The sequence below is a fragment of the Mchenga conophoros genome, linkage group LG10 (assembly GCF_057382185.1).
Source record: "Mchenga conophoros isolate Kocher_MC1m ecotype Shallow Benthic linkage group LG10, M_conophoros_male_GT1.1, whole genome shotgun sequence".
NCBI classification, from domain to species: domain Eukaryota; kingdom Metazoa; phylum Chordata; class Actinopteri; order Cichliformes; family Cichlidae; genus Mchenga; species Mchenga conophoros.
In genome coordinates this window covers 23,148,965-23,176,296 of record NC_140535.1, presented here as the reverse complement: position 1 = coordinate 23,176,296, position 27,332 = coordinate 23,148,965, and the positions used below count along the sequence as shown (strand labels likewise).

The following is a 27,332-nucleotide window of genomic DNA, read 5'->3' as shown; positions in this document are numbered from 1 at the left end:
TAAGAAATGGCTCAATAATAATAAGTTATCGTGTGCTGCAGGCTTGCTCAGCACTGAAGAGGCTAATCTACAACCCACATTCCAGCACAAACCAGCTACTGTGTTAAACACCTCTCCTAATAAATGTGCTGCTGAGCAATAAAATGAAACACTGGCCGTTTATGGGTATTACCTTATAAATGAATCCATCTGGGCAGGCGTGGTCATAGGTGAAGGCTTTATAAACCACCAGGAACACAATGCAGGCAAGGAAGGCCAAGGCCAGGATGATCAAAATCGTCACCTGCAGGGAGGACAAACACTGGTCAGAGCAATAATGGACGATTGTAGTTTTCGTGAGGCAGGTTTAGGGTTAGACAGCGAGAAAGATTGAGCGTGTGCACCAGTGCGTGTCTACATGTGTGTGTGTAGTCATGACAAATGGTAAGATGTTGTTGACTGAGGTCAAAAGCTCCTCAAGGCAAGGTGTTCCTGTTGAAATGTGTGATGAATGACTCAAGTGGTGACACTATTAAAAAGTACCTTGTTTCCACGGTGACAATGCTGCAAAGATAAGACATTAAGTGAGCGAGGTAAATCACTGTTCTGTTTACCTTTGTTCAGGTATATATGTGTGTTTCTCTGATACAGTACATGCATATTTTGCACCAACACCTTTGTCACTAAAAGGTCTCTTTTTTTTTTCTTTCAAAAACTCAGTTTGAATCAAAGCTCTTTTCTGTTCAAGCATCCCAGTAAGCTGTGACAGGTGTGACAGCGAGCCTCCACATACCATCCCTGGCCTGTCGTGCTACATATCCATCTAGATCGCTTTGGTGTGAATTACCCACCTTCGAAGACCTTGCTGTAGAAATGTCTGCCCTCTCTTGGTTGTAATGAAACTGGCACTTGGTTTATAAACCCACAATCCATGCTGAGAGCAATTTCATGTGGGAACTATTTCTAACAAACTACACCCACCAGTTGTATCAGTGCATAGCAAAAAGCGAATATCTACCCACGGCGAGAGGCTGTGTTCATGACAGGATGTAAATATTAGTGACCACACACTGCAGAACTACAGTATAATGTTAGTGAGCTGGATGCTTGTTTTACTTGGCAGTCAACCCACAACAGGGTAATTTAGATGGGTAAACAGTGTTACAGATAAAAGGAAAAGCAGGTAAAATTGATTTGGGGATAATGACCCCTTCAATTTTTGTCATCATCTGAATTCATTGTCTTTTTCCTGTCTTCCTCCATCCACCCCCAGTTGGGGGTAGAAGATTTAGATTTGTTCTGTTTGTGCATGATGTATTGTATATGTTGTTTTAGACTGCTGTATGTGAAGCAAATTAGCCCACAATGATATGGCATTAAATTGGTCCTGAAAGATACGTATCTATGAATTCTTATTTCATAGATCGAACAAGGTGCTGGAAACATTCCTAACAGGCCTGACGGCATCACGCAGTTGCTGTACAACCCTTATACAAATTGTGTATTTCACCAAAAAGGTGGCCTCTGGTGACTGTGAAAAACATTTGATTACAGTGAACTATTGCTATGTTCAAGAAACTATTCTAAGTTAGTTTAAGACATCAGAAGATGGGTACACTGTGGTCATAAAGGACTGTACATTGTCAGAAACAACACTCAGGTAGGCTGTGGCATTTCACCCTCTATCACCCAGGACTTACACTTAGTATAAGTAATTTTGGCTGTAAAACTATTTTAAAAATCTAATCTTTTAGGAACCATTTGAATGTTTTCCTCAGCCCAGAATAGTTGAGGAGTTACGGTAATGTGAAGTGCACATGGTAAAATCTAGGCAGAGCTGATTTTTCCATCTGTGTTCAGACGGCAGAACCTAATGAATGCTTTATGCTACTGTGATACATCAAAAATCCCTGTAAAGCTCGTCTTTTCTTCTTTCTGAAGCCATTTTAATTTAATCTGTAGCACAAACAGTAAAAGAATGACAGTTAGTTAAAGAGCACCTGTAAAAAGAGCCAGGGTTAAACAATGCTTAGCTGGTACTAAAGGGCCCAAAGTGTGCCAAGAAAACCTCCTCCATGCCATTACATCACCACTAGCAGCCTGAATTGCTTAACAGGGCAGGATGGATCCATGCTTTCATGTTCTTTACACCAGATTTTCCATTTTTCTAAAGTAGAACAGTATTGTTTTTTTCTGTTTGCTTGTTTTGTTTTTATCCATGGAGATATGCTGCAGTCACTCTGTTGTTAAAAATGCTATCGATTGGTTTTTGGACGTCTTGTCTGTGAGTCATCCACGTGAATCAATCAGAACCCTTCCTGCCACCAAACCTGCGCTAATTGTCAGCGCACTTGAGTTAGTGAATTTGCCCACCATTTAATTTCTGAAATTCTCCAGCTGCTCACTGCCAAAAGCAGAAGAAAGAAAAGTGCCCTTCATTTTTCACTGTAAATAACAGGGTGCACAAAAGAGAATTATAAATTGCATATTCTTGATCTCAATGAAATATAATTTAAAAGAAAAGAAATGAAACAAAGCATAATGTTTGGGTCAGTTTCAATAACAAGGGCCAATGAAATGTTATCAGCCTGGACAAGCACTTGTATGGAATCAAAAACATTATGCAGTGTGAAAAATGCCCAAATATCAGCCCAAAGCAGAGCTAATCGAAAATGATGGAAGTAATGCATTTATTTCTGCATGCTGATGCAAATGTGTAGTTTGATGTGTGAAATATTCATTTCCCTGGCAGGCTAGACAATGTTGTAGTAAAGTAGATTAACATATAAAAGGATTTGTTTCCTCCTACTTTCTACTTGACACCCTGATTGGGTGCTTCTGAGTGAACATTTAATTAGAATTATGCAAATGGAGTACAAAGGATAGCTGTAGGTAAGTGTGAGCTGAATGAACATAGCTGTATCTCCTAAAAAAAAAAGAAAAACGTTAATATTAAAAGTCAGAGTTATCCCAGGGAGTCAGCTGAAATATGGACTCTTCCATAATGGATGAACGTATCTAATTTTCTCTTTTCATTTCTAGACCAATGTTAAAGCCCGATTTACTGCTGTGTATACAATCTGTCACAGCGAGATGTCAGAGCAATTACACGCGGTTGTAATCATCAGTCTCCATCAGCGTTATGCGGGTGGACAGTGACACGCAAGCTAAGTGACTGTTTACTTGGTGTCAACCGGGGGACACGACTCTCAGCCTCGGTTGCTGCTGACACTTTTTGTAAATTACATCTCCCGCACTGCTAAATGTGAAAAGAATGCGCTGAAAGTCATAGCTAACTCGTATTTAGGGAGCAGCGGCAGACGTGGAGTGACTGACGAAGGACCCACCCCCTTTTTTTCAAGTCCTGAATAGCGATGCACATGAAACGGGCTTATTAAGAAGAAGGATTACTGTAAAGCTCCTCATATCATGAAGAAAGCAATGTGAGTTGCTCATGCATGTGGGCTTTAAAACTTAAAAACTCTGAAGCATGAAAAGAAGGCTGGAGTCTGAAGAGATCTGCACTTCTGTGTGCTGCTAAAAATGGAGGGAATTTAAAGAGTCTTCATCCACGCGCTGGAACCGTTTGTCTGAAATAGTCATTTAGGGGATTATTTACTAAATGACACTTTTAAAATTAGGTCGTGACATATTACATACGTAAAACAGATTAGCGGGATTAACCCTTGCACCGAGTGTGTAGCGTTGATGTTTATGTTCAGTCTCTCTCTGATGTTAATTGTTGTTGGAGTGATGACTCAAGCAGGAATTTAGCCCACCCTCGGTGACAGAAATGATCGCCCTAAAATCCCTGTTGATGCAGCTGCTGTGGCCATGTGGTGTGCAAATCCATTAAAAATCTATCCTGACCTTTCTCCATTATTCATAATCTGGCTGAACTCTGCAGTAAACCTTAGAAGGTTCAGCTGAGGGAAGTCGACTCCCTCCATGCATGTAATGGCTTCAAACTTCTATTTACTGTCTTACTGTAATATTTCGCTGCTATAGGATGACACTACTGTACTCATGTATCTGATCTGAGCGTAACAAAATGCGCATTTATGGAACAGAACAAGCTACACCAGAACATAACAGAGCAGAGAAAGGCTTTTTTTGATTTGATCACTACAAAACTATAATTATTCTAGCAAGGCACCCACATCAGCGTCATCCCATTTTCTTCTCAGTATACTCAATGTGACTGTTTTGTCACTAGCACTTCAGTATGTGTCATACTACACTACTATCACCACCAACACAACCACCATCCCGTTTGCTGTGCAACACAGATAACAGACAAACGCTTGTTTGTCTTGGATGCAGGTAGAGGCGCAGCATGTTGTTGCGCTTTGAATAAAGAACAGCGTGTCTTTAGGATTGGCTTCATGAGCAGAGGCTGGGTGGCTACAGGTAACCGTGCCTGCTGGGGCTTTAATCACTTCACCTAATCCACCGTGGGGGTGGGGCCGAGGGAAAAAGACCTCAAACTGTCTGCATTTAAAACCACACAAAGCAAAATAAATAAATAAAAATAGATTTGACAAGCATCACAGGCTTCCTGTGGATCCACACTGTTTGCTCACATGAAAGACTAATAAGAACTCATGAGTAAAGTAAGTACAACAATGTTGAGAAAAACAAACAAAACAAAAAAAAAAAAAAAGTTGCTGTAGACTTACCTGACGGACTTTCGTAATTGAAATCTCCACCACAGATTTGCTCTATTAGACTGAGATCTGGTGACTGTGGAGGCCATTTGAGTACATTGAACTCATGTCATGCTCATCACCCAGTTTGAGATGACTTTTTTCATGTTTATTAGCATTTGCAACTTACATGTTTAAATAAAGATTTAATTTGTTCATTCAAAATCAAATCAAACGAATGAAGTCAGAAACTATGGAACTACTCAGCGAAGGCTATCGGCATCATCTTCTTGGTAAATCTATTTCAAAAATACTGACGGCCTGTGATAGTTATTTTAAAATCCTATAGGTGATTTTCAGAAAATTTGACCTCTGACCTTGACAAAGTCACTGAGATTTCAACTCATCGCCTCGTTCTTCTGGGGTTACTGTGTTCACAAACTTGGGTGCCTGCCCACCTGTCATCCCAGTTGGGTGACGACAATACCTCATCAGCCTTTATGGCAGAGGGGTAAAAACGTTATTATAAAGAATAAACTAGAATGTAGTTTAAGACCATCCACTTGAGATAGTTTCCTCAATCTGTTGACCTGTTTGGCATTTTTGCTCAAAATGGCCTGCAGGTCATTTTTCTTTCAATCAGGCTTAAAGATATTTATATTTATATATCTATAATCTTGTACTTCCCTATCTGCCTTTTATTCTTCTCTACAACAGGCAGCTGTCGACAGTTGTGAATTTCAGAGAAAGACAAAAAACAAAGCAGATTATAAAAGATCCATTAGGATTGTTCCTCTGCTCCCCGGCTTTCTCATCACTGACTGCAGATTACACATCTACAGTTTACCTGTTGTTTACCACATCTTTCATAACACACACACACACACACACACCACATGCTTATTTTCTCAAACTCCCTTTGGATTGTAGAAAATAATTGATTGCGAGTGAGATATTTTCCACAAAATACATTTCTCTTTTATTATTTATGGCTGCACAGTGCATCACAAGTTCAAAGGCAGTGAGTTTTCTAAATAGATGTGCTTCTTCACAGTGTGTTTTCCCACCATTTGACATATGATTTCTCTCCTTTTTTTTTTTTTTTTTCCCGACGCCGTGCTAGGTTAAAATGCAACACACCACCCACACTCTCTGCTGTAAGTTGACAGGCCATATGGGGGGAGCAGACACCTCCTCACATTCGAGGAACAGAGGAGAATATGTAAGTGCGCGTCTAAGCAGGAGAGAAAAGAAAGGTGGGTGTGTGACAGGAGAGAGAAACGGCGCTGATAAAACAGATAACTAAGTGACAGAGGGAGCAAAGCGAGAAATAAAGAAAGAGATGACAAAGGCAATAAAGCAGCAGGCAAAAGGCAGACAGCGAATGACAGAGATCCAGGGGCAGATGGAGAATCTTGTTCCCTGTTTTGGTAGCAGGTGGCAGGGACAGACAGACACACAGAGAGGCAGGCGGGAGGGCAGCAAACGCAATGGGATATCAGTTGTTGCATCGATCAATACAGTGCTGAAGAAAGCATGAATAACTGCTTTTCATTCATCTTCCTATTACCCCTCTGACATCTTCTCAAGAGCAGCACAAAGGAAGCTCAATCTCTTAAATTTTCAACTATTATTTTCCGTTCAGCAGTGAGCTGAATGAATCTGCGCTCGCACGGGCATGTGGCGCTACAAGCATTAAAAACAGCCACGCTATCGAATGAGGACTGTTCGAATGCTAAAAAGTTTCACCTTAGCTGTAATATCTCAAATGCCCCAAGGGAAATTTTGTTGATTAATGAGATTAATTATGTTGTTGACAGGCTGAGTTAGTGCAGAGTGAAAGCCTCCCCTACAAAAATAAATTATTTTTTTTAAAAAGCTTAAAGGTCACTGGTCAGCGGCAAATGCCAGTATGTCAATCAGACTCAACATCCAAAAATAAAGGATGTGGGGAAGGACCCTTTAAAAGTCTGACTATAAACTTGAGCAGTGCTTTTTATCCATCGTAACGCAGCCCGTGGGTTAAATTCTGAAACTACATCACTAGAAAGAAATCAGACGAGGCAAAAAAAGAGCAATTAGACGACTTAAATGTCAAATATAAATATCCATGAAAGTTTCCAGATCAAAATCCTCTTTGAAACTCGGCTTGCTCTTCCTATTTGATGTGGTGTTCTTGTCACACATGCGGCACAACTAATAGGATTTAAGTACAGGTAGTCTTTGTCCAAATCCTTCTAGACTTGAAGTTTTATCACCTCGGTGACTAAAAGTTTATTACAAAGCTAAAATCACAATGCAAATCTTTACAGAATTTTCAGATTAAATCCAGAATCATCGGAACTTTAGTAACATTTTGTTTATGAGTAAGGTCAGAACAAGTGCGACTGGAACTGGACTTCTAACACTGACTCGTGGCAACAAAGTGGAAAAGAAAAACGGTATTTTTGCAATGAGGGCTGAATTTTTGTTGTTTATTGATCATGCTCCGTTGATAAGTAAGTACGTTAAGAATGTAAAAATACACAATTTAGCAAAGCTAATCTTTTATTTTTATATTTTTTCATATATTAACATTTCAGCCATCTTTGGAAACATACGATCCAATCCAGCCTAAAGATATAAGAGCAGAGATGAACATGTGCCTAATCCAGAATAAAACCCTCACCTATATGTCACATGCACAATGCTTTAAGCCATGGATCAGCTAGCTACATATAATTTTAAATTAAATATTCTCTTATCCTCTTAAGGCAGTTCAGTAAGGCAGAAACTAATGAAATGTGTGAACGGATACCTTTTAAGGCATTTGGTTGGAAGCTATCACTGATAACTGAAAGATCACAGGTTGGACCCTCATGCAAAATACACCACTCAAACATACTCTTTCACTGTATGCGATATAAATGTGGACATGGCCATTATTACAATGATGACAGAAAATTACCGGAATACTTTGTCACTTCAAGGATGGTAGGTGATGTGGTTAAAATCATTGAAAAAGAAAAAATAGGAGTGGACGTCTAGTCTTCAGGCCATTTTATTAAACTTTAAGGTAAATACTGTTTTTAATCATATATAAAGTAATACTATCAGCACCACAGACACAATCTGTGTTAGCCCTGCGATAGACCAGCGATGTATCCAGGCTGTACCCTGGCTCTTGCTCTATGGAAGGTGTGACAGGCTACAGTATCCCCCGCCCCCAAGTGAGCCTGATAAGGATAAGTGGAACAGGATGGATGGATAAATCCTCACTTTCTTTCTTCCACTCTACTTTTAAGGTTTTGTTAAAACTCTTTTTCCAACTACAGTCGAGCCATGTTGTGCAGTATTTAGGAAGAACAGCTCTTCTTTCATGGATTTTCTTCTACTTGGATTTTGGCAATTGTGCCTTCTAATCCTGCACGCTGTTTTTCTCTCCAAAAAAACTCGGGTGAAAAATTCACTTTGTTTTTAGTATATACAACAAAGGCAAGCCTCAAAGCCAGCTCTGTTTGGGGAGTATCTGAGACAGGGCAGCGGGATGTCAAGGAGACCATGTAGGCGGATTTGGGCTCTCGAGAACTGGTTATCCGGTTGAGACGAGCGCAGCTTCAGCAGCAGAGCCCAAACACTCCACTGTCGAGTTGCATCATGTCTCAGACGAAAACACAAACTATTAAAATGCCAACCTGAGAAAACGCACGATTTTGCCCTGAATTGAGGTCAGCTGAGGTTTGCACAGATGAGCAAGTCCCCCTACCCAGAGCACCCAGATTCCTTGAGGGAGGTCAACAAGTTACACTTGTTCGCTCTTTCTCAAAAACAATGACTAGAACATCTGCGTTGTGATTATTCATGCAGAAAACCTGCTGTTTTTCTCTGCATGTGAGGTGAATTTCTTACAAATTTTAAATAAAGGTCACTTTATTTATTCTGTATATTCATGACAGCAGTCTTTGATCACCAAACTCAAGTTTTACAGAAATATATGGCAAAAACGGCGCTGATTAAAACCTGCATATTCTGTCTGGTATGAACAAATATAATCTCCCTCTTTCTGACTGTGCATATCCGGGGGTGAATGAGCTGCAAACATCTTGCACTTGCAATGTCCTCTGCGGCCTCCTGCATTAAAGCACAGCAAGAGTTGCTGAATTTTCTTTTTAACTGAACCAGGTTGGCGGTTGCAACGGATTGCAGGAACACGATGAAGAAGGCTTTGCATCCCTCGGATTATGTGCTGAAAGGAAAGTACACAAGCCAAGCACAGACTAGCAGTCTTTTAAAATCCTAACCCCCCCCCCCCCTCCTCGCCCATGAAAAGAACATCACATGTGTAACAACTGCTTTATGCAGATTGTAGTCATCACAGTTTGAAATTTTCATCTTTTAATCATGTTAAACCACAGGACACACTTGCATATTAGTCATTTCCACTCATAATAATCAAAGATTTCTGATGTAATCTCAAAGGATCCAACAGCTCTCATGCTGTGTTCAAAGACTTATGTTCTGCTCACTAAAAGATAACGTAGCAGTGTCCACAGCCCATTTTTATGGAGACAAGCACAGCGTCTTTACACACTGGTATTTAAATGGGACATTTAGGATTATAGCAAGCTAACTTTAGCGATGATAAAGCCCTTTCTCAGGACTAATCTGTTATTCTTTTTGGATGTGTGTCTATAGACAATGTCATTGTTAATTTTTCACCTCCTCGTCTGTTTGCTGTAAGATGTGTCATTAGAGAGCATCAAACTTTTCTCACTCAGAATCCACAAGCTCAGCAGCGAGTGTGACAGTGCATGTTCAGCGGGAGATGAGTGCTAATTATGATAATGCATCCCAATTAGGCGAGGTCTCTATGGAGACAGAACTTCAAAGGTTTTGCCTGTATGCACTGCGTATTAGTTAGAGATGTTACACGGAGGAGAAGGTTCTTAGAGTATAGAGTCCAAATCAAATAGCAGGTGGGTTAGAATAAAAAGAAATGACAGAAATAAAAATGGACAGAAAGGGTGAAAGAGGCCAAAAAAAACAAACAAACCCACAACGTAAAAAACAACTGAATAAAAGTCCAGAAACCTGTTTTCCCTAAAATGTGAGTCTACAGTCCACCGGAAAGAGAGCCACTAATCAGTAATGATAACAAATCTGAATGCACCCTCAATAATATGAACACACAAAAACACTTAAATGCTAATCATGAATCCGTAGTAAATCCCTGAGGAGACTGAAATTCTCGATTAGGTTTGCTAATCAGCTCCTACTCTGCTAGATGAAGATGCTGCAGGAGAGGAGATATTATTAATGATGGGACCTGCCTGCTAACACACAGCGCACCTCTAAACAGCTGTTTACCTCGCAAGACAAGGTCCATTACTCTAATGTAATGTATCCCCAGCTCTCAGTCTCCTGGGTACGTTTTATGTTCCTGCATTTGTTCAGCATGCGCACGGATGTGTGTGCATGAACGCGTTTGTGTGTACGTGTAACACAGTGAAAGTAAAATGTATCCATGTGTCCTGGGATTTTTCATCTTTGGAAAATGTTCACCCAAAGAAATTTTAATTTTGATTTAGTTTGGGATTTCATACAGTAACTCAAACAGTTTTAATTGTAGTAATTTATTTGAGATCTTTGGGTGTGATTTACATGCTTTACCTACGCACTGACGGGACCCCAACAGAAGCAGAAAACATTGAGGACGACCCGTTCAGCCATGACACAAAGTTGTAGAGTCGTTCACGTCTGGTACGAAAATTAAACACGCTTAAATTACTCAAAAGCCACGTTAACAGCCTGATATGGTTATGGTAGTGGTTAGTAGCTATGGCTATAAATCAAATGGTAACGTGGTGCTAGGCATGAAAGATAATCAGCATTATGATCAATTCTATTTATTAACAGTCACATCAAGGTGAAAAAACCCCGACAATCACAAAACCCCCTATGAGCAAGCAAATATTGCCTTCATTTTTTTTTTGCAATTTTTGCCCCTCTTAGTACTGAAAATGGAGTTGAGTATATATTTATTTGTATTGTTGAGTACAACAATATAAAATGTGGACGTAGCTTCTGAGAAGAAAAATGAAGCCAGTGCAGAAGTGGCTTAAACATTAATCGAGCCTTTCTGGTTTGTCCTCTGTAAACGTTTTCCTGCTGGGTTTATGGTCTCACACCCACATTTTGGGCAACACTGAATCAAAATTACATCTACCCGATTTCAAAATCAAGGATTATCTGTGGTATGAAACTGCATGCTGATTAGCTAACTAGCTGTCAATCACAAGTCATTAGCCCATTCTTGTTTTGTATGTAAATTTCTATCTTCTATTAGAGATTACTTTCCTAAAGTACTTGCTTGCTTTCTCTTTCAATGCTTTGCATCACAGTGAAACTCTCCCATAGTGTTTTGTTTCCATCTCTATGTTCTCTATTTTCTTTTCTCCTTCCCCTCATCCCACACACCGGTCACAGCAGATGGCTTCCCATCGATGAGCGTGGTTTCTTCCTTTTAAAAGGGAGTTTTTCCTTCCCACATCACAAAATGCTTGCTCATAGACAACAGTTTGACTTAAAGGGTTTTCTCCAGAATACTTTAGGTCTTTACCTGGTGATATATAGTGTGCCTTAAGGTGACTGCTGTTACAATTTAGTGCCACATAAATAAACCTAAATTGAATTCTCTACATCTCTTGTAAAAAGTCACTGTCCTAATTTTTCAGTAGCAGTATATAAATCTATGAGCTGTAGTAGCAGTAGTATTTTTATTATATATCTCCCATACTATAATAATTTTGTTATTACACAGAGCTCTGCTTATCTTATCTTAAGAAATTTTTACCAGAGAATAATAGCAAATAATTACTTCCTCACTTGTAGTTTACAGTCCTGTGTGTCCTACAGTGATCATGCAATCCGGTCATTAGGTCTGACATCACTAGCCGTGTCTGGGCCTAAACTCCGCTGCAGGTCCATATATCAAACGATCACTATGGCATTACTGAGAGTTGAAAAACTGTCTAAAGTCTTTCATCTTTAATAAAAATGATCAGCGTTCTGCTCTACCAGGTGTGACAATTGAGTTTAACATCCAGGCATCCATGAAAACGGAATTTATGACATTTAACGGAGTTAGAAGTTAGCAGGAAGTTAGCTCGCTAGCTTCTATCTAAATGCAATATAGCATGTCCTGACTGCAGGGTTTTGGAAACAAATTAAAACGTACAGCTCTGCTATCACTTCCAACATAAATGAAGACAGAAAACTAAAGCAGCAGCAGTGACGTTTGTATAGTGTTACTGAAGTTGGCTAGCTGGTATTTAATGATGTGCTACGTGACCGCTAGCGACACAGCTATGTTAGCATAATATAAACAAGCTAACTTTTTTTCCACTCGATAACAGTTAACGTGAGTGTTCTCGGTGGTCAGGAGCAAATGTAATCGCATGGCAGGATGCTGTAAAAGGACCAAACTTCAGCCAGGAGAACAACTGAGATAATCCATCCACAATACAAGGTTAGTCATTCATATACTGCTGCATGGGCTGGGCTGTAGTTACATCCTAAGGTTTTAAAAACTGAGCTTAAATAAATGATTAGCGGTAATAAAAGCCGAGGGAGGTCAACAGTGATCACTGACTGTTTTAGGAGCTTTTTGAGATTAAATAGAAGAAAATACAAAACATTAAACATGTTAACAACTAGGGCTGCTCAATTAATCGAATTTTAATCACGATTACGATCTGGGCTTTCAACGATCATTAAAAATGACTGAGCCGATTATTAGCCCCTCCCTCATGCTTTACTCTCGCGCTGCTCCGTGTGGCAAATCAAGCACACTGCTCTGCATTTCGAACACGCGTCACAACAATTAAGAGGACCCGAGGGAAGCTCGGAAAGCTAAGCAGAAGTTATTTGGAGAGGAGAGTGACTGCCGTTGGTTGAAAAGAAAGGTAAAGAAAAAAAACTTCAGTGGTGTGGAAACATTATGGGTTCGCGGAGTCAGATGTGGATCAAGTAGACACAGTGTGTAAACTTTGCTATGGTGTCGTAGCTGCACCACAGAGCAACACTGCAAAGTTCACATTTTTCATTTATTTCTTATATTGCAAACATTTGCACTGTTATCAGTATTTGCACACTATTTTATATTATTTTTTTAAAGTCATTATTCAATACATTGTTATTCTTAACCCTTTAAAGCCGGTCAGAGCAGCATGCTCTTTTTGTATAACTATTTTTAAATCCCTGTAGAACCTGAACCGCTAAGCTAGCACAATAAATTTTTTTCCATATGAAACCAGAGGAGTTGTACGTACTTCTTATGCCATCAGCTTGTCCTAGGTCACGGTTTCCTTCCACATATAGCTTTGCAAAAATTGCATAAAAAGCGCTTGCAGGAACAAAAACATAATATTCCAGAAACACGCTTTGCCGATCCGATCAGCTGTTCATAACACTTCCCACATTGAAAAAGACGTCAACGCGAACTATCGCAAGTGACGTCATTTTTGCGGAAAATGTAGTTTTTTTTACTTGTAGGCCTTAGAACTCGAATTGCACTGCTGGAAATAGTTTATTTTGATGCACATGCACATTCTTTGCAAATTTGCATCATAGGATTGTTTTTTTGTTTTTCCTGCAGTATATAAAAATTGCTGTATCTCCAAAAATAAAACTATGAAGACACTCAAAATAAATTTCCTGTTGTTGTAAACTATTTTTTGCAACTTTTTTGTATTTAAAGTTTTGAGGGATAAACCTCTTAAATTTCTCCAAGTAGAAATATATGTAAAAAAACAAAACAAAAACGATTTTCAATCTTTTTTTGTAGTTTATTGCACTTTTTTGCAATTAATGTAGTTACTATGGACTTAATACATACACATTTTAAAAATATGGGCTATAACAGTTGTATTGATGTATAGCAACGTGAAATGCTCCCACAAATGGCACTACAGCATGTAAAAAAATATATATATAAGCTCTGGCGGACGAAATAAATATCGTCAAATAATCGTGATCTCAATTTCAGTGAAAATAATCGTGATTATCATTTTTGCCATAATCGAGCAGCCCTATTAACAACACAAAAGCCATATTAAACGCAGACTACTTTAGGCCCGGAAGTAGGATTCGTCACATCATCACTTAACAACCGGATAAGAGTGATACCACTGGTGTCTGTAGTCTGAAAACACCACGAGGAAGACATAGGGAAGTGAGAGGTGGATCAATTTGGAGGACAGATGTTAAAGTGAGAGGAAGCAACAGAGAAGTATAAAGTGAAGGGTCAGACTAGTCATCCGCAGTCTGTCTGTCTCCTAATTGCTCCCATGGCTCAGCTTGTCAGAACACCAGCAGCCAGGAGGACAACTCAGGCTGAGGACAGGGAGCACACTGGCCACTCACTTTTTTCCTCCACTTGATTTTTTTTTTTTTGCCTCCCCAACATGGAAACATCAAAGCTTGGCTTTTTCTCCAATTTAATCTTTTTTAAGTTTTTAACGCTGCACAATTTGCAGAAATTGGCAGCCCGTGAACTCGATCAGCTGCCACTGAGAAGTTAAGAGGCAGCAGAAATGCGATCGCTGGAGGAGTCTTACAGGCCTTGTATTCCTGGTTGTAAAGATTACATTAAAATCTGGCATTTCTTGTGAAAGACAAGAACTCAAACAAATTCCTGCAGCTAATTTAAAAGATTTTCTGATCTGATATCATTATGGTAAATGTGTGGTTAAATTTAAGCACCAAAATAACATGGTCTCGGTAAGAGAAAGCCAGGGTTGTGAGCAAATCCTTTAGGAACAACTGTGTATCCTCATCAAATTACTCTTTTGGGGACAAATCTGATACATTACAAATTTATTTGATGCTCACCTTTAATTGCTTTTGCATAGTCCCGAGGCATTAGCGGCTGTCTGCACTGGCAGTTAAAAATCTGACTTACTAATCTTAAATTTTACACTCAGATGCAGATTTAGATTCATGGTTTTAAAAGAATGTCATCTTCTTTGCCATACAAAGAAATCCTTTTAAGCCACTCGATCAGCGCTAAACACTGAGGACTTTTCCTGGGGCAATGGAAACATTTTCAGCCAAATTTTGTTATAATACTCTGACACATTTTCCCATTTATCAAAACAAAAGAGATAGATGATAATTGCATTCGCAGGCAATCTCTAACCAACCAATTAAGCCTAAAGAAACTTAATTTTACATCTAAAACTGAATCAGATTTCATAGCAATGAACTCGTGGATTTCCGTTTTGTACCACGGTGGACTTAAAAAACAAAACCAACTGATACAGAACATTTAAACAAGTCAGGCTGAAACCGCAATATGAATGCCAAGAGATTTATTAGTGTCAGACTGCATGCACTTGGCCATTGATCAGCCTCAGACATCCTTCTTCGTCTTGGCATCCCCTTACAACTGAGTTATTATGTCCAACAACAGAGTATGAATGCAGCTGCCTCTGCAGCCTTGAATAAAAACAAGACAGGATGGTCAAGGTTGGATGGATTCAGGATTCACTTTTGCTTTCTGTAGTCTCAAATTGGATTGATTCTTCGCCTTGACCTTTAAGATAAAAAAGGGCAAAAAAGGGAATTTTTCCTTGTATACTGATTAAATAAGAGAGATGATTTATGCATATATATACTTATATCTGCTGAAATTGATAGGGAGACAGCATTTGAAGTATACCTTCCCTTGAGGTACTGATTGATATGGGAACTGAAACTAGAAGTAGAGCACAAGGGAAGCCATCTGGACCTCTAAATCATCCTAAATACCACTCACAGGGCAGCGATGTCTGTCCATTACGTGGCTTTCGTTGCTGCTGCCTTTCAGACGTGGAGTTGTCTGTCTGTCCAGCCTGTTTGTCAGTCTTTCATATGGTAGTTGGCACAGGGGACCTACAGTATTTGCAGTGACAACTAACTCATACTCAAGTCAACTTTGAGGCCTTTGAGACAGCAGACTGACCTGATCAGTGGCATATGAAGACTTACGTACACCCCCGTGGAGCTGTGCAAAGGTTAGACATAAAGAGGTATCCAAACTATTTTACACTAATAACTGACTTTTCAGCTCACATTAACCTAATACAACCATCACACATTCATTTCAGGTCCAAAGTGAATACAACAGCATGATCCAATTCATAATTTAACAATGACAGAGTGTAAGTACTTCAGGTGTGTGTGTATGTGTGTCTACTAAAGATCTAGGTATCACATCTGGCTTATTTTATCAGAAGCCAGTTTTGAAATAATAATGTGTCTGTGATAATCTGCCAGTGGGAACTGGCACAGTTAGAAGTGTGAGTGTGATTGTGTTAGAACTGGTGAAAATTACTTCCCAGCACACTGGTGCCAGTGGTTGGTTAGCTATGAAACGATGGAAAGGGGAGAAAAAAGAGGAAGTTGGTGTATCGAGGCAAATGGAGGACAAGAGCACAAACTCCTAGTCTGCCTCTATACATATATATATGTGTATATATATATATATATATATATATATATATGTAAAAGAAAAGAAAAAGAAAAAGAAATTCTGAGGGTTTTTTGGAGCCTAAATGTGGAGCCAGTAGCGGAGTCCCGACTTAGCAAGGATGACTAGACCCATCTGTATCATATAAACTTAGCCCAGAAACTAAGGAAATATATGTTTGGTTTTAAAACAATGCTCCTTTGTAATAAATACTTTTGGAAAGCCTGTTTATTTCCCCTTACGTGGTGCCACAGTTGTAAGTAAAATGTGTGTGAGCAGCAGAGTATTTGAATTGCACCCATGAAAAACTTGCCAAATCTTCTCTGCCAATGCCAAACAGCTTATTACCTCCTAATAAATAAACAAAATAAATAGTTTAATTAATACAGAAGACCATTATGGAAATGTTAAAAATGAACTTTGGATAATGTGTGGTATAGTTTTGCTAAAATAAAGAAAAACGGAGCAGCAAACAACAACAAAATAAGAAACAAATTATTAAAAATAAATTATTGTAATAGTAGAAAAAGTAGTTGGCTCTGCACAGCCAGCAACCCGCCCGGTTCTCCATGTGTCCATAGTTTGCTCCGTTGCAGCTCAATATTCCATGTGCGGTCAGTCCGCTAGCCGCTAGGTTTATGATAACAGGTGGCTAAGGCGGCTAACGGGTACGTGCTAATAATTAAGTTGCTAATGCTAACGTGTACGCTGGCCAAGGTAAGATTTCTAACTGTTTAAGACGTCAGTGACCTTCTTTAAATTCCTCCTAAAGTGTCCTTCAGTGTCATGTTAACTACTTCAGGTGTCAGCGAGGGGAGGAACTGTGTACCTGACAATTACTTAATTCTTCATCATAGATCTTTACTGACCTCCTTGGACTTTCCCGTTGTTCTAATCGATCAATCGTGATCACTAACCAGACATTAACAGGCCTTGTGAAGTTAAAAGACACTGCAAAACTTCAGCACTACTTACTCGCTTAAAATATTTAAGAGAGTGTTTGTATATGTTTGACTCCATGCGGATTGGAGACAATCGAAAATAAATTCATATTTGTGCACTTGACTCGTGTTTTTTAAATTCATTTAAAGGTGTACGCTGCACAATCATGAAAAAAAATCCTTAAAAGCCCCAAATGACCAAGAAATTCATGCCCATGTCAAGTGCATGTGAACTTCTGGCCTCAGCTGTACTGCAGATATTTTTGATGATTCTATACAATATTATGTGTGCTTTGGAAAATTTCTCCCTAATCAACAAAAAAGCATCTGGCCTGCCTCCCTCTTGTTTTTTTTTTTTTGTTTTTTTTTGCTTAAACAGTACTAAAGGTCCGGCGTTCAAGGTTTGGCGTTCAAATGTGCGCGAGTGCATGAGTGTGGGTGTTTAATCAAAAGAAGGCTGCAAATACTCCCTACAATCAGTGCACTATTAGTCATCCGTACAAAACAAGGAAGAGCAATACGTGGAACAGGAGGCCATGTAAGGCGTCAAACCACAGCAGTAATTACTTCCAACCTGACAAACAGTGAAGGCCTTCTGTGGAGGCGGCAGAATGCAGCAAAGCTTTTATCTGAAGGCGAAATGGAGGTAATAACGGGATAATTGTTCTGGACGATAGCTGCCTCTCCCACTGCTACCTGCTAAATTCTGCTGGCACCGAGCGTGTTCGGCTTGGCAGTCGTGGCACCGCCATGTTACCCGTGTCTATGCATGTGTATGTTTGCGCACGAGCGAGTTTGTGTTGGCATTTATCTGGGTGTGTGAGTGTGTCAGCACTTGATGTATGTGAGTGGGTTTGAAGTGTGTGTAAAGAGGAAAAAAGCTGGCCAACTACACCATGTTTTCTGAATAACAAGCGAGCCAGAAACCAAGCTGGACAACACAACTCTCCCCTTCATCAATCTATACATCTGTATCTCTCAATCCCTGCCCTGCTGTGCTAGACTAATCTTTCCCCCCTCTTCCAATCCACAGTGCCAGAGATGATCTCCGTACTATCATTTTATGAGACAGTCTTGTGGCTGAGAATGATAGATCTTTTGGAGCAAGGGCTGTAAGGTGAATTCAAATCCAAAACGCTGTAAATACATTTTTAAATTCGCAAACCACCCTCTTGACCATAGGTGTTTGTTTCTGTGTACAAATCTCTGTTCGTGTGGTCATGTTACTGTGTCATGTGCTATAAAAGAAGCCCTGTCTAAGGCTGTATGATCCCGTCAATCATCACTTTTACTTAAAACTGTGCATCAGATGAGATATTTCACTACACTTTTAAATCCACTATCTTAGGTGATGTCACACAGGTATAGTATTGCACAGATATTCTATTGCAAAGCATAGCAAGAACAACAGCCCATAGTAATAGTGTCTGATCAGCTGTTATGTACCTACTAATCTCCATAGACAGTATATTACCATAAAATGTACAACTCCTAATTAGTATACTGGGAGCTAATGTGAAAATGATTTAAAAATGCATTTAAGAAGAGTAATATATAGAAATAACTCACACAAAAGATGATCTTAAAACATTAGGCTTTAATAAACTACCATTCCTCATGCATATAAAATCCAGTGTCTGTTTTGAACTGAGACAAAATCACTTCCTGAGAAAATTTCCATTATTGGATTCTAATTTGAACAAATATGCTAAACAGACTGGTTGGATGTCATAATTTTCCACAGTCATTCTGAGAGTAAGTAGGAAAACTGGAAGCCAGACCAAAGATCCACAACAAGTAAAACACTATTAACTAAGAATTTTAACTTTTTTTTAAAAGTTCTTTCTTTAAAGTGATTGCACAGGAGCCTTTAAGACAGTATCAATTAGTACTTGATGATTGATGTTGCTTAAATGATTAAAAAAAGACACGAAATATATTGCAATATACCATAACACAATACAGGAGCTGGCTTCCTTACTATAGGGAGAAATATGTATACTGGGCCACCTATACATTACACCGACAGAAGCTGGCTAGGTGCTTGATATTTTATATACCTAAAACACTTAAAATTAAAGGTGTGGCCCAATACTTTACTTGTACTTTGTATGTTTTATTTTTTGGAATATACTTGGATATACTAAAATATGATGAGCTCTTTCTCTGCCTGCAGTATCAACTTTAATCTTCCTTCTCTACCTATCAGGGGCATGCAGTGAAATTCAGAAACTTATTGTCCGTCTTCATTATAGCTAATGAGGTGGGAAAGGTGCCCTCCTCGGTTCATTCATGGAACAAAACAACTACAGGGAATACACTGCAGCTCATCTCTACTGTGAGTAATCAGGAGGACAGGAAAAATGAGGGAGGGAGGAGGGTAAAAGACAGACGGTGAGGGACAGAACAAGAGTAGGAGGGAGGGAAGAAGGCGAGGAAACAGGAATCAATGTCACATGAACCCGTTCTAAAGTGATGGATGTTTAAGAAAAAGGAGGATTGAACGACACAGACAAGGAGAAAGAATAATGGGAGAATAAAGTAATTACTAAATGTATCTGCTGTAATGCTCATGACACAAAAAATAATGAAATTTATTTTATGCTTTTTTTCCCTTTTAGGTAACAAAAGAATCAACTATTCTTTCGACTCACTTTTTCAGATCGACTATCCTTCATTCACTGTCCAGGCAAGTAACACTTTCAAATTTCTAAAATAAATAAAAGCTTTTTTAAATCCACCCAGAAAACAACATCAGTGCTGCGAGCAGAAAGAGGCAAGGAGAGGAAATAAAGAAGCAGGATGGTGAGTGGTAAGCAGAAACAAGGCGGTGGGGGGGGACAGATTAGAGAGCATTTTACACTCTGAGCTCTTCATCCATCAACAAAATCTGCAGAGCTTTAAAGGGGGAAGAGATGTGCAAGCTTTTCATCTAGAAATGTCTGCACTGCACAGCGTGCAGCACTCTGTTCTGCATATATGCATGTGTGCCCGGCTGCAGGATCGGCTCTGTCAGTCAAACAAAGCGAGTCGGTTCAGTTGAGCACCCAAAACTACCCGACATACCATAAAAATCCCACGGACTGAAACGCATATCTAGCTAACAAAAGCTGACGTAGTGTGGTAAGCCAGGGATGACTGTAGAGTCTGCCGCAGCATTCTGGCCAGCTCAGAGGAGCAACACTCTCACTGTGTATATTTTTGAGTTTCCTCTATACGACGAGGGGCCACACATTGGAACGTGTGCAAAAGACCTATCCAGTGTGATATTAAATCCACACTTTTCCTTGTACTTGATAAAAGATATAAGGTCAAGGAAAGCTGTGAATGAGAATTCCAAGGAATTCCAAATGAAAATAAAACAGGACTGTTCAGGGAATTTCACTAGGCTGCTTAATTATGTAACTAGATGTTATTTTTGTAGGTCTGCCATGGTTAAACTATGATTTTGGAATATGGAAAAAGTCCAGTATGGTGGTTAACACTGTTGCCTCACAGCAAGAAGGTTCTGGATTTGACTCCAACATCTGGCTGGGCCTCTCCGTGTGGAGTTTGCATGTTGCCCCTGTGTCTTTATGGCTTTCTCGCCCAGTACTCCGGCTTCCTCCAACAGGCCAAAAACACAAATTTAGTAGGGAATTAGCCCGATTGCTAAATCTAAATTGCCATAATCGTCTGTTTCTCTGTGTTAGTCCTGTGATAGACTGGTGACCCGCCCAGGATCTCAACCTATGGCAGCTGGGATAGGCTCAGGCCCCCACTCGCAACCGTGAATTGGATAAGTGTAGGAAAATCAATGGACAACCATGCTAAAAACGTTTTTTTGTTACCAGTGGTGCAATAAAAACACTCCTTAACCTTTTTATACAACATTCAATTGTAATGTATTTCGAGCCCTAAAAACTTCCCTCCTCAAAGAGTTGTTAAGGAAGGTAATTACTTGTAATTGAAAGATACTTAGATGGGTCTGTTTGGTCGTCTCACATTTAAAATGTTTCTCAATGAAATTCCTAAAATGTGCTGTATGCTATATGTAGATAGAGAACATTTTAACAAAAATGGCATCCTGTATAGACTATATTGACACACAAAATTTATTCAAACCACCTCCTAAACATGCTTAGCCAATAAGCACTTAAAACGGGACTCACAAAAGGCATCAAGCCCTTTAATTGGCTTCTTGGGAACTAGTAAGGGAACCCAGAGGCAGCTGCACTCCGTCGATATCATGAACAAAACTTATGTCTGATGTTCTACCAAGGCACCGAGCTCACCCCATGTGCTATGGGATAATCTAAAGACACATTTTTCTGCTCAAACTTCACAGCTTCAGTACAGTCCGAACACACAGCACATCTCATGTTTTCCAGGATCCGATTCTCTTCTCTCCTGCTTCGAAGGACATCTCAGACCAGTATTACACCTCATTTACACACCCTCACCTACACCTAAACATGCACACACCTCTGCTCGTGCACTTTTTCCTCCTCTCTTGCTCCCTGTCAGGGTTGCCATGGAGGGAGGTTTTCTTTGCTGCCATGACAACGTGAGATCTCTCTGGTCTCCCCTAACGACAGCGAAACAGAGCAGACAGCGCCCGTGGATGATTTTGGAGCGCTGTGATCCACACTCGTGCTGCTCAAGTCACCTGTTCTACCCTGTGGCAAAGAAGGGTGGTGTTGGAAGATGCACACAGCTCCCTTGCTTAGATTAAAATGCCAATAAAACCGAAGGTGAAGAATTATCAATTATTTGTACTTGAATATTCAAGTAAAGGTCCTCGCTTTGCCAGAAAATGTGTCCTATTAGATTTTAATCCACACTGTGTAGGCACTGTAGACTGCTATGCTGTAGCTAGTTATATTGACAGTGAATATAATATCTATACTTGTAAAGCATTACTGGGTAAATCGAACCCCTGTACCTGTCAGCTCGGGTAGCTTCCACCTTCAAAGAGCTGCTTTTCAGTGGAATAATTTGCATGTGGTTGTTTTTCTTTCAACAAGGCAATTGTTGTTTTTGTTGAGGATTTCATATGTCATGTCATTACTGTATGAAATAGTGTGCTTTCTGCCTTCTGACTGTGCACTGGTATATATAGATTAAAGGGGAAAAAATGCAAACAGCCAGGCAGTTTGTCTAGTGGTTACCAACTTCAATAAATCGTCTGGATTATTAGATTATTGATAAATGTAAATGAAGACAAATCTTCTCTGGGATGGAAAGTAAGTCTGTTTTTGTTATAAATGCTGACACCTATAGAAACGTGACATAAAGCCCCGACCAGAAGCACTGGATTTAAGACTTGGCTAGGATATAACATCAGCATAGTGAGATGGCTATACTGTCATCTTTTCAAAGATCTACCTATTACTGTAGACTTTGGCCTTCCAATTCTAAGCTTATGTGCATAAGGAAATTTGGGTTTGGTCGATTACTTCTTTCTTGTAACAATGCTTCTTGACAATAAATCTTATACTACCGGAAAACCTGTTTATTCCCCCTTAAATGGTGCCACATGTGTAAGGAAAATGAATTTGTGGGTTGAGCAGCAGAGTTGAGCATGTGGGCTGCACTCATGAAAATGTGGTAAATCATCTCTGCCAATGCCAAAAAGCTTATTCTGTTTTTGACTCTTTTTAGGTGTCGTTACTGGACTGGATGATTGAAGTCTAAAGAAACAAGACATGTTGGTAATTTCACTATTCATTTATTTAACAAACAGGGGCCTCAGAAATACATGAAAAAACCAAACACAACCACAACAGCCTGGCACATCCTACTCATGGTGGTCACCAGCTTGGTCACACAATGCTGTGGCATGGCATCCCATTCTACAACCATCTTAAAACAAGAGTCAGTAGTAGGGCTGGGCCATATCATACCGTTCACGGTAACACCAGTATAATGTTAGGCAATGATAAGAAAGTGAAATATCGCGATAGAATATGGGTAAAACGTGCATGTGCAATGCATTTATTTTTATACGAACATGGCGGAAAAAGCATGGCGGTAATGGAGAACGAGAAGGCCGAAAGTGGATCGTTGAATGAAACAGATGAACTAACATTGGTTTGTAAAAATGCTGCAACTTCAGTGGTGTGGAACTGGTTTGGTTTTCGTCCGTCAGATACACAACAAAGCACAATTTTTGGTAGAGCATGCTAGCAGGCCGTCGTTATTAGCGTGTTTTTCGGAAAATAAGGCACACTTAAAATCAATCCTTTGATTTGATGAAAAATCGACAGGGCCCCTTATAATCCGGTGCGCCTTATGTATGAATTCTTGTTGTGCTTACTGACGTTGAACCGATTTTATGTGATACACGGTTAAAAAATCTGTCAAAAATGTTTTAGTACAACTTTGGTAAGCTACGAAGCCGCACCGCTTAATGGATTGTCTGAGCATTACAGCTACCGTAGTCAGGAGCCTCATGGAGTGATACGTACTGTGCTTCAACATAATATTACTGTATTGTGTGTGTATAACCTCTTTTTAAGTTTTGTGGATATTATACCTGGTTATGCTGAGGATATGTCAGCCAATTTCCACTGGAAATGTCATGGCTAGACGGTCCTCACTGATCGTCTTGCCAATTTGTTGTGGTGTTTGTGTGTACTGTGTCGTGTTCTCCTCTCCATCCTGTGCATGTGTTTTTCTGCTGGAACATGTACTTCCGGAAGCCGTGGCACGGAACGGCAGTTGACCGGAGGGGAGTGTCCTGAGCTAGAATCATCGCACCTGTGCAGAATTACCTTGCCAGCTCAGACCTATTTAACGGGGCGGTTGAGTCACAACCAACGCTGGAACGTTGAACTAAACCGGGTAGCGTAGTCGTGATCAGCATACTCGGTTTGTGAAGGAGAGAACGTTTTCGTTACTGTGCGTGTGTTTTTTCTCATCTGCCTCCAGGATTCAGGGATTGGAGGAGGAGCCGGCACCAGGAGTTGTTGTGGATTATTATTGCACTGTCACCGTGAGGAGAGATCGCCGAATCACTGCACTGCCCTTGTTGGATTATAGACTTGAACTATTAACTCACCTTTTTCACTGTAAATAAATCCACTGTTATTCTGCAAGGAGTCTCGCACCTGAGTCCTTTAATCCATTCACCATGACAGAACGTTCCAGCCAAGTGGACTCAGCGGACTCGGCGCCTTGGCGGCGCGAGCTGTCACTTCAGGCGGCGCTACTAGAACGCCATGAGAATATGTTACAACATTTCTCCAAGGAGCAATCAGCGCTAATCCAGGTTGTGACCGAGCTAAAAGGTATGTTGCTATCTCCACCTGGAGCTGCTGGGGGGCCTTTACCAGTACCACCTCCGATCAACGTCGCTGCTGCTTGCCCACTGCCCCCCTCCCCTCCTCCGCCACGGCGTGAACATTTGTTGCCAGTCCCAGAAAAATTTTCCGGAGATTTGGACAAGAGTAGGGGATTTTTAATGCAGTGTGCCCTCACGTTTAGGCAGCAGCCTCAGGCTTATGCCACTGATTGTTCTAAAATCACCCTGATGGTGGAGCTGTTGACAGGTCGAGCCTTGCAGTGGGCACAAGCGGTCCTAAACTCCCAGCCTCAGATTTCCTACACTGATTTTTTGAGCAAATTTCGAAGTGTTTTTGATAAAGGAACTAACCCTGACAGTGCGGCACATAGGATGTTTGTTTTGAAACAGGGCCGGAGGAGTGTCGCTGACTTTTCGGTGGATTTCTGGATTCTTGCTGAGGAGACTGGTTGGGAGGAAATGGCGCTCCGGGGAGCTTTCTTGAACAGTCTGAACGAGGGACTGAAGCGTGAGTTGGCTTCCAAAGAATTGCCTAAGACCTTGTGTGCATTGATTAATTTATGTATTAAGTTGGACGATCACCTTCGGGAGTTCAGCAAGCGGACACCGGGAGGCGCTGGGTGGCGGACTGGATTACCGGCCCTGGAGTGGAAGGGGACGGACCCGCGGTCAGCAGGAGAGGAGGAGCAGCCGATGCAGTTAGGCGGAGCACGGTTGAGCTCCACAGATTGGAGGAAGAAACGCCAGACGGGTGAGTGTTTTGCATGTGGAAAGAAGGGACATTTTGCTGACGCATGCCCCTCTCGGGGAAACGACCAGGCCCGTCAGTAGCTGTGGGAGTACTGACGGGTGCGACCATGAACATTGCTCCCCATCTGAGTTGTTCTGCTAAGTTGGTTTTTCAATCTCACACTCACCAGTGCCGTGCATTAGTGGACTCTGGAGCTGAACAAAATTTTTTGGATGAATCGCTCGCTAGGCAGTTGGGCTTCCCCGCGGTTCCTCTCCAGGAGCCTCTTCAGGTTTCAGCTCTTAACGGCAGCCCGTTAGCGGCAATAACCCATCGCTCTGTCGATCTGACTTTAGTTCTTTCTGGTAACCATGTTGAGAGAGTTTCCCTGTTTCTGTTTAAAGCCCCCGGCACCCCATTGGTCTTGGGGTTCCCATGGCTTAAACAGCACAATCCGCAGATCGACTGGGCTCAGGGACGCGTGACAGGCTGGAGCGAGTGGTGCCATGAACATTGTTTACGTGCAGCGGTGCCTAGTGTAGTGCCCCTGAATCCGGCGGCTCAGGTGAAGGCACCCGATCTCTCAGCCGTCCCTCCGGAGTACCATGACCTGGCTCAAGTATTCAGCAAAGACCTAGCAGTGTCTCTCCCGCCTCATCGCCCTTATGATTGCGGGATAGATCTGCACCCTGGCGCCCCATTACCCACCAGCCGGCTTTACAGCATCTCAAAGCCTGAACGGGAGACGATGGAGCGCTACATTACAGACTCTCTCGCTGCCGGCCTAATTCGCCCATCTACGTCCCCTCTGGGGGCTGGATTCTTCTTTGTACAGAAGAAGGACAGGTCTCTCCGCCCCTGTATTGATTTTCGGGGCCTGAACAAGATCACCGTCAAGAACAGATATCCCCCTGGAGCAGGGTGCCGCCGGTGCATCGAGCCACCTGGGGGGCTCTTCAACTGGTGGGGGAGATTGTCACATCTTGCAGGAGCTTTCCTCTCCTCAGGAGCTCCCTCTGCAGGAGGGGGAGATACAGGAGAGGTGGAGGAAGATCTCAGCCTGGGTGTTTATTGTCTTATGTAGTCTGGAAGATGAGTGGATGGTGGGGTGGGTGCAGTTTTCTCTGTGGTGGGGTTGGGTGGACTGTCCCGGGCTCTGTGGGGCCGGGCGGCACTGCTGCACTGGGCCCCGGTCTGGATGGGCCTGGGCCCCCTTTCCCTGGCGGGTCGCGGAGTGTGGGGGTGCCTACTGGGGTCAGCGGGGGAGCTGGCCCCAGGGAGGGGTCACTTGCCCCTCCCTTCCTTCCCTCCCCATCTCCAGCTGCCTCCCTCTTCCCGCTCCACCACAACTGATTTAATGAGCCATTCGCAGTTTCACTGTACCGGCCGCGTGTACTTAGACCTGCATGGCTTAATCTTTGAGACAAGCATATGCTACTGGCAGGATCAACCAGGTAGCCCCTCAGGCGGCGGCAGCGGCGCGCACGCACGCGCTCGCTCGCTCGCTCGCTCGGGGCTACTGAGCCCTGTCGACCAGGGCGAGGCTTTCCGGACGCACGTGTGGACCGGGGCGAGGGTTCGAGAAACCGTGTTTGCCGGACGGGGCCCCGTCGCCCTCGCGGGGTGGGCAAACTCTGGGTTTGCCTACCCACTCTGCAACGAGGCCCGCCGTGGTATGACCACCGGGACGGACCGGGCGTCTCGGTCTCGCTACCGAGCGATCGCGTCTGGCGGGGGGGGGAGCGCGGGGAGGACAGGGCGGGGTCCGAGAACCACCACCCCCTTCGACCTTCGCGCTGTAACCCCCGGCCAGCGCTAGAGGCGAGCCTGCGGGCCGGAGGAGCTGACCGCCCGAAGGCGCCGGCGAAGGTGCCGGGCCCGGCGGCAGCCCTCTGATGGCAGGCCACGTTTGCCAGTCGATCGTCGGACTCACCAACGCCCCCGCTGTCTTCCAAGCAATGGTTAATGATGTGCTGCGTGACTTTCTTAATCATTTTGTGTTTGTCTATTTAGACGACATTCTCATCTTCTCTAAGACTCGAGCCGAACATGTGAAACAGGTGCGACTGGTGCTGCAGCGTCTGCTGGAAAATCGACTTTTCGTCAAGGGTGAGAAATGCCAGTTTCATGTTCAGTCTGTGCCGTTTTTGGGGTTTATTGTTGAGGAGGGGCGGCTACGAGCCGATCCTGCTAAGGTGAAGGCAGTGGTGGAGTGGCCCAAACCCAAGACGCGTCGAGAACTGCAAAGGTTTATTGGGTTCGC

At 41.8% G+C, this 27,332-nt stretch overlaps 1 protein-coding gene across 2 annotated transcripts in view; it reads right to left on the bottom strand.

The window, feature by feature from the left end:
- nsg2 (neuronal vesicle trafficking associated 2) overlaps nt 1-27,332 on the bottom strand; it is a 56,448-nt gene that overhangs the window by 6,846 nt on the left and 22,270 nt on the right. For both annotated transcript variants that reach the window (XM_085289476.1, XM_085289475.1), the window contains exon 4: nt 173-283. In XM_085289476.1, the coding sequence (XP_085145602.1) occupies nt 173-283 (111 nt within the window). The remainder of the gene's footprint in view (nt 1-172; nt 284-27,332) is intronic.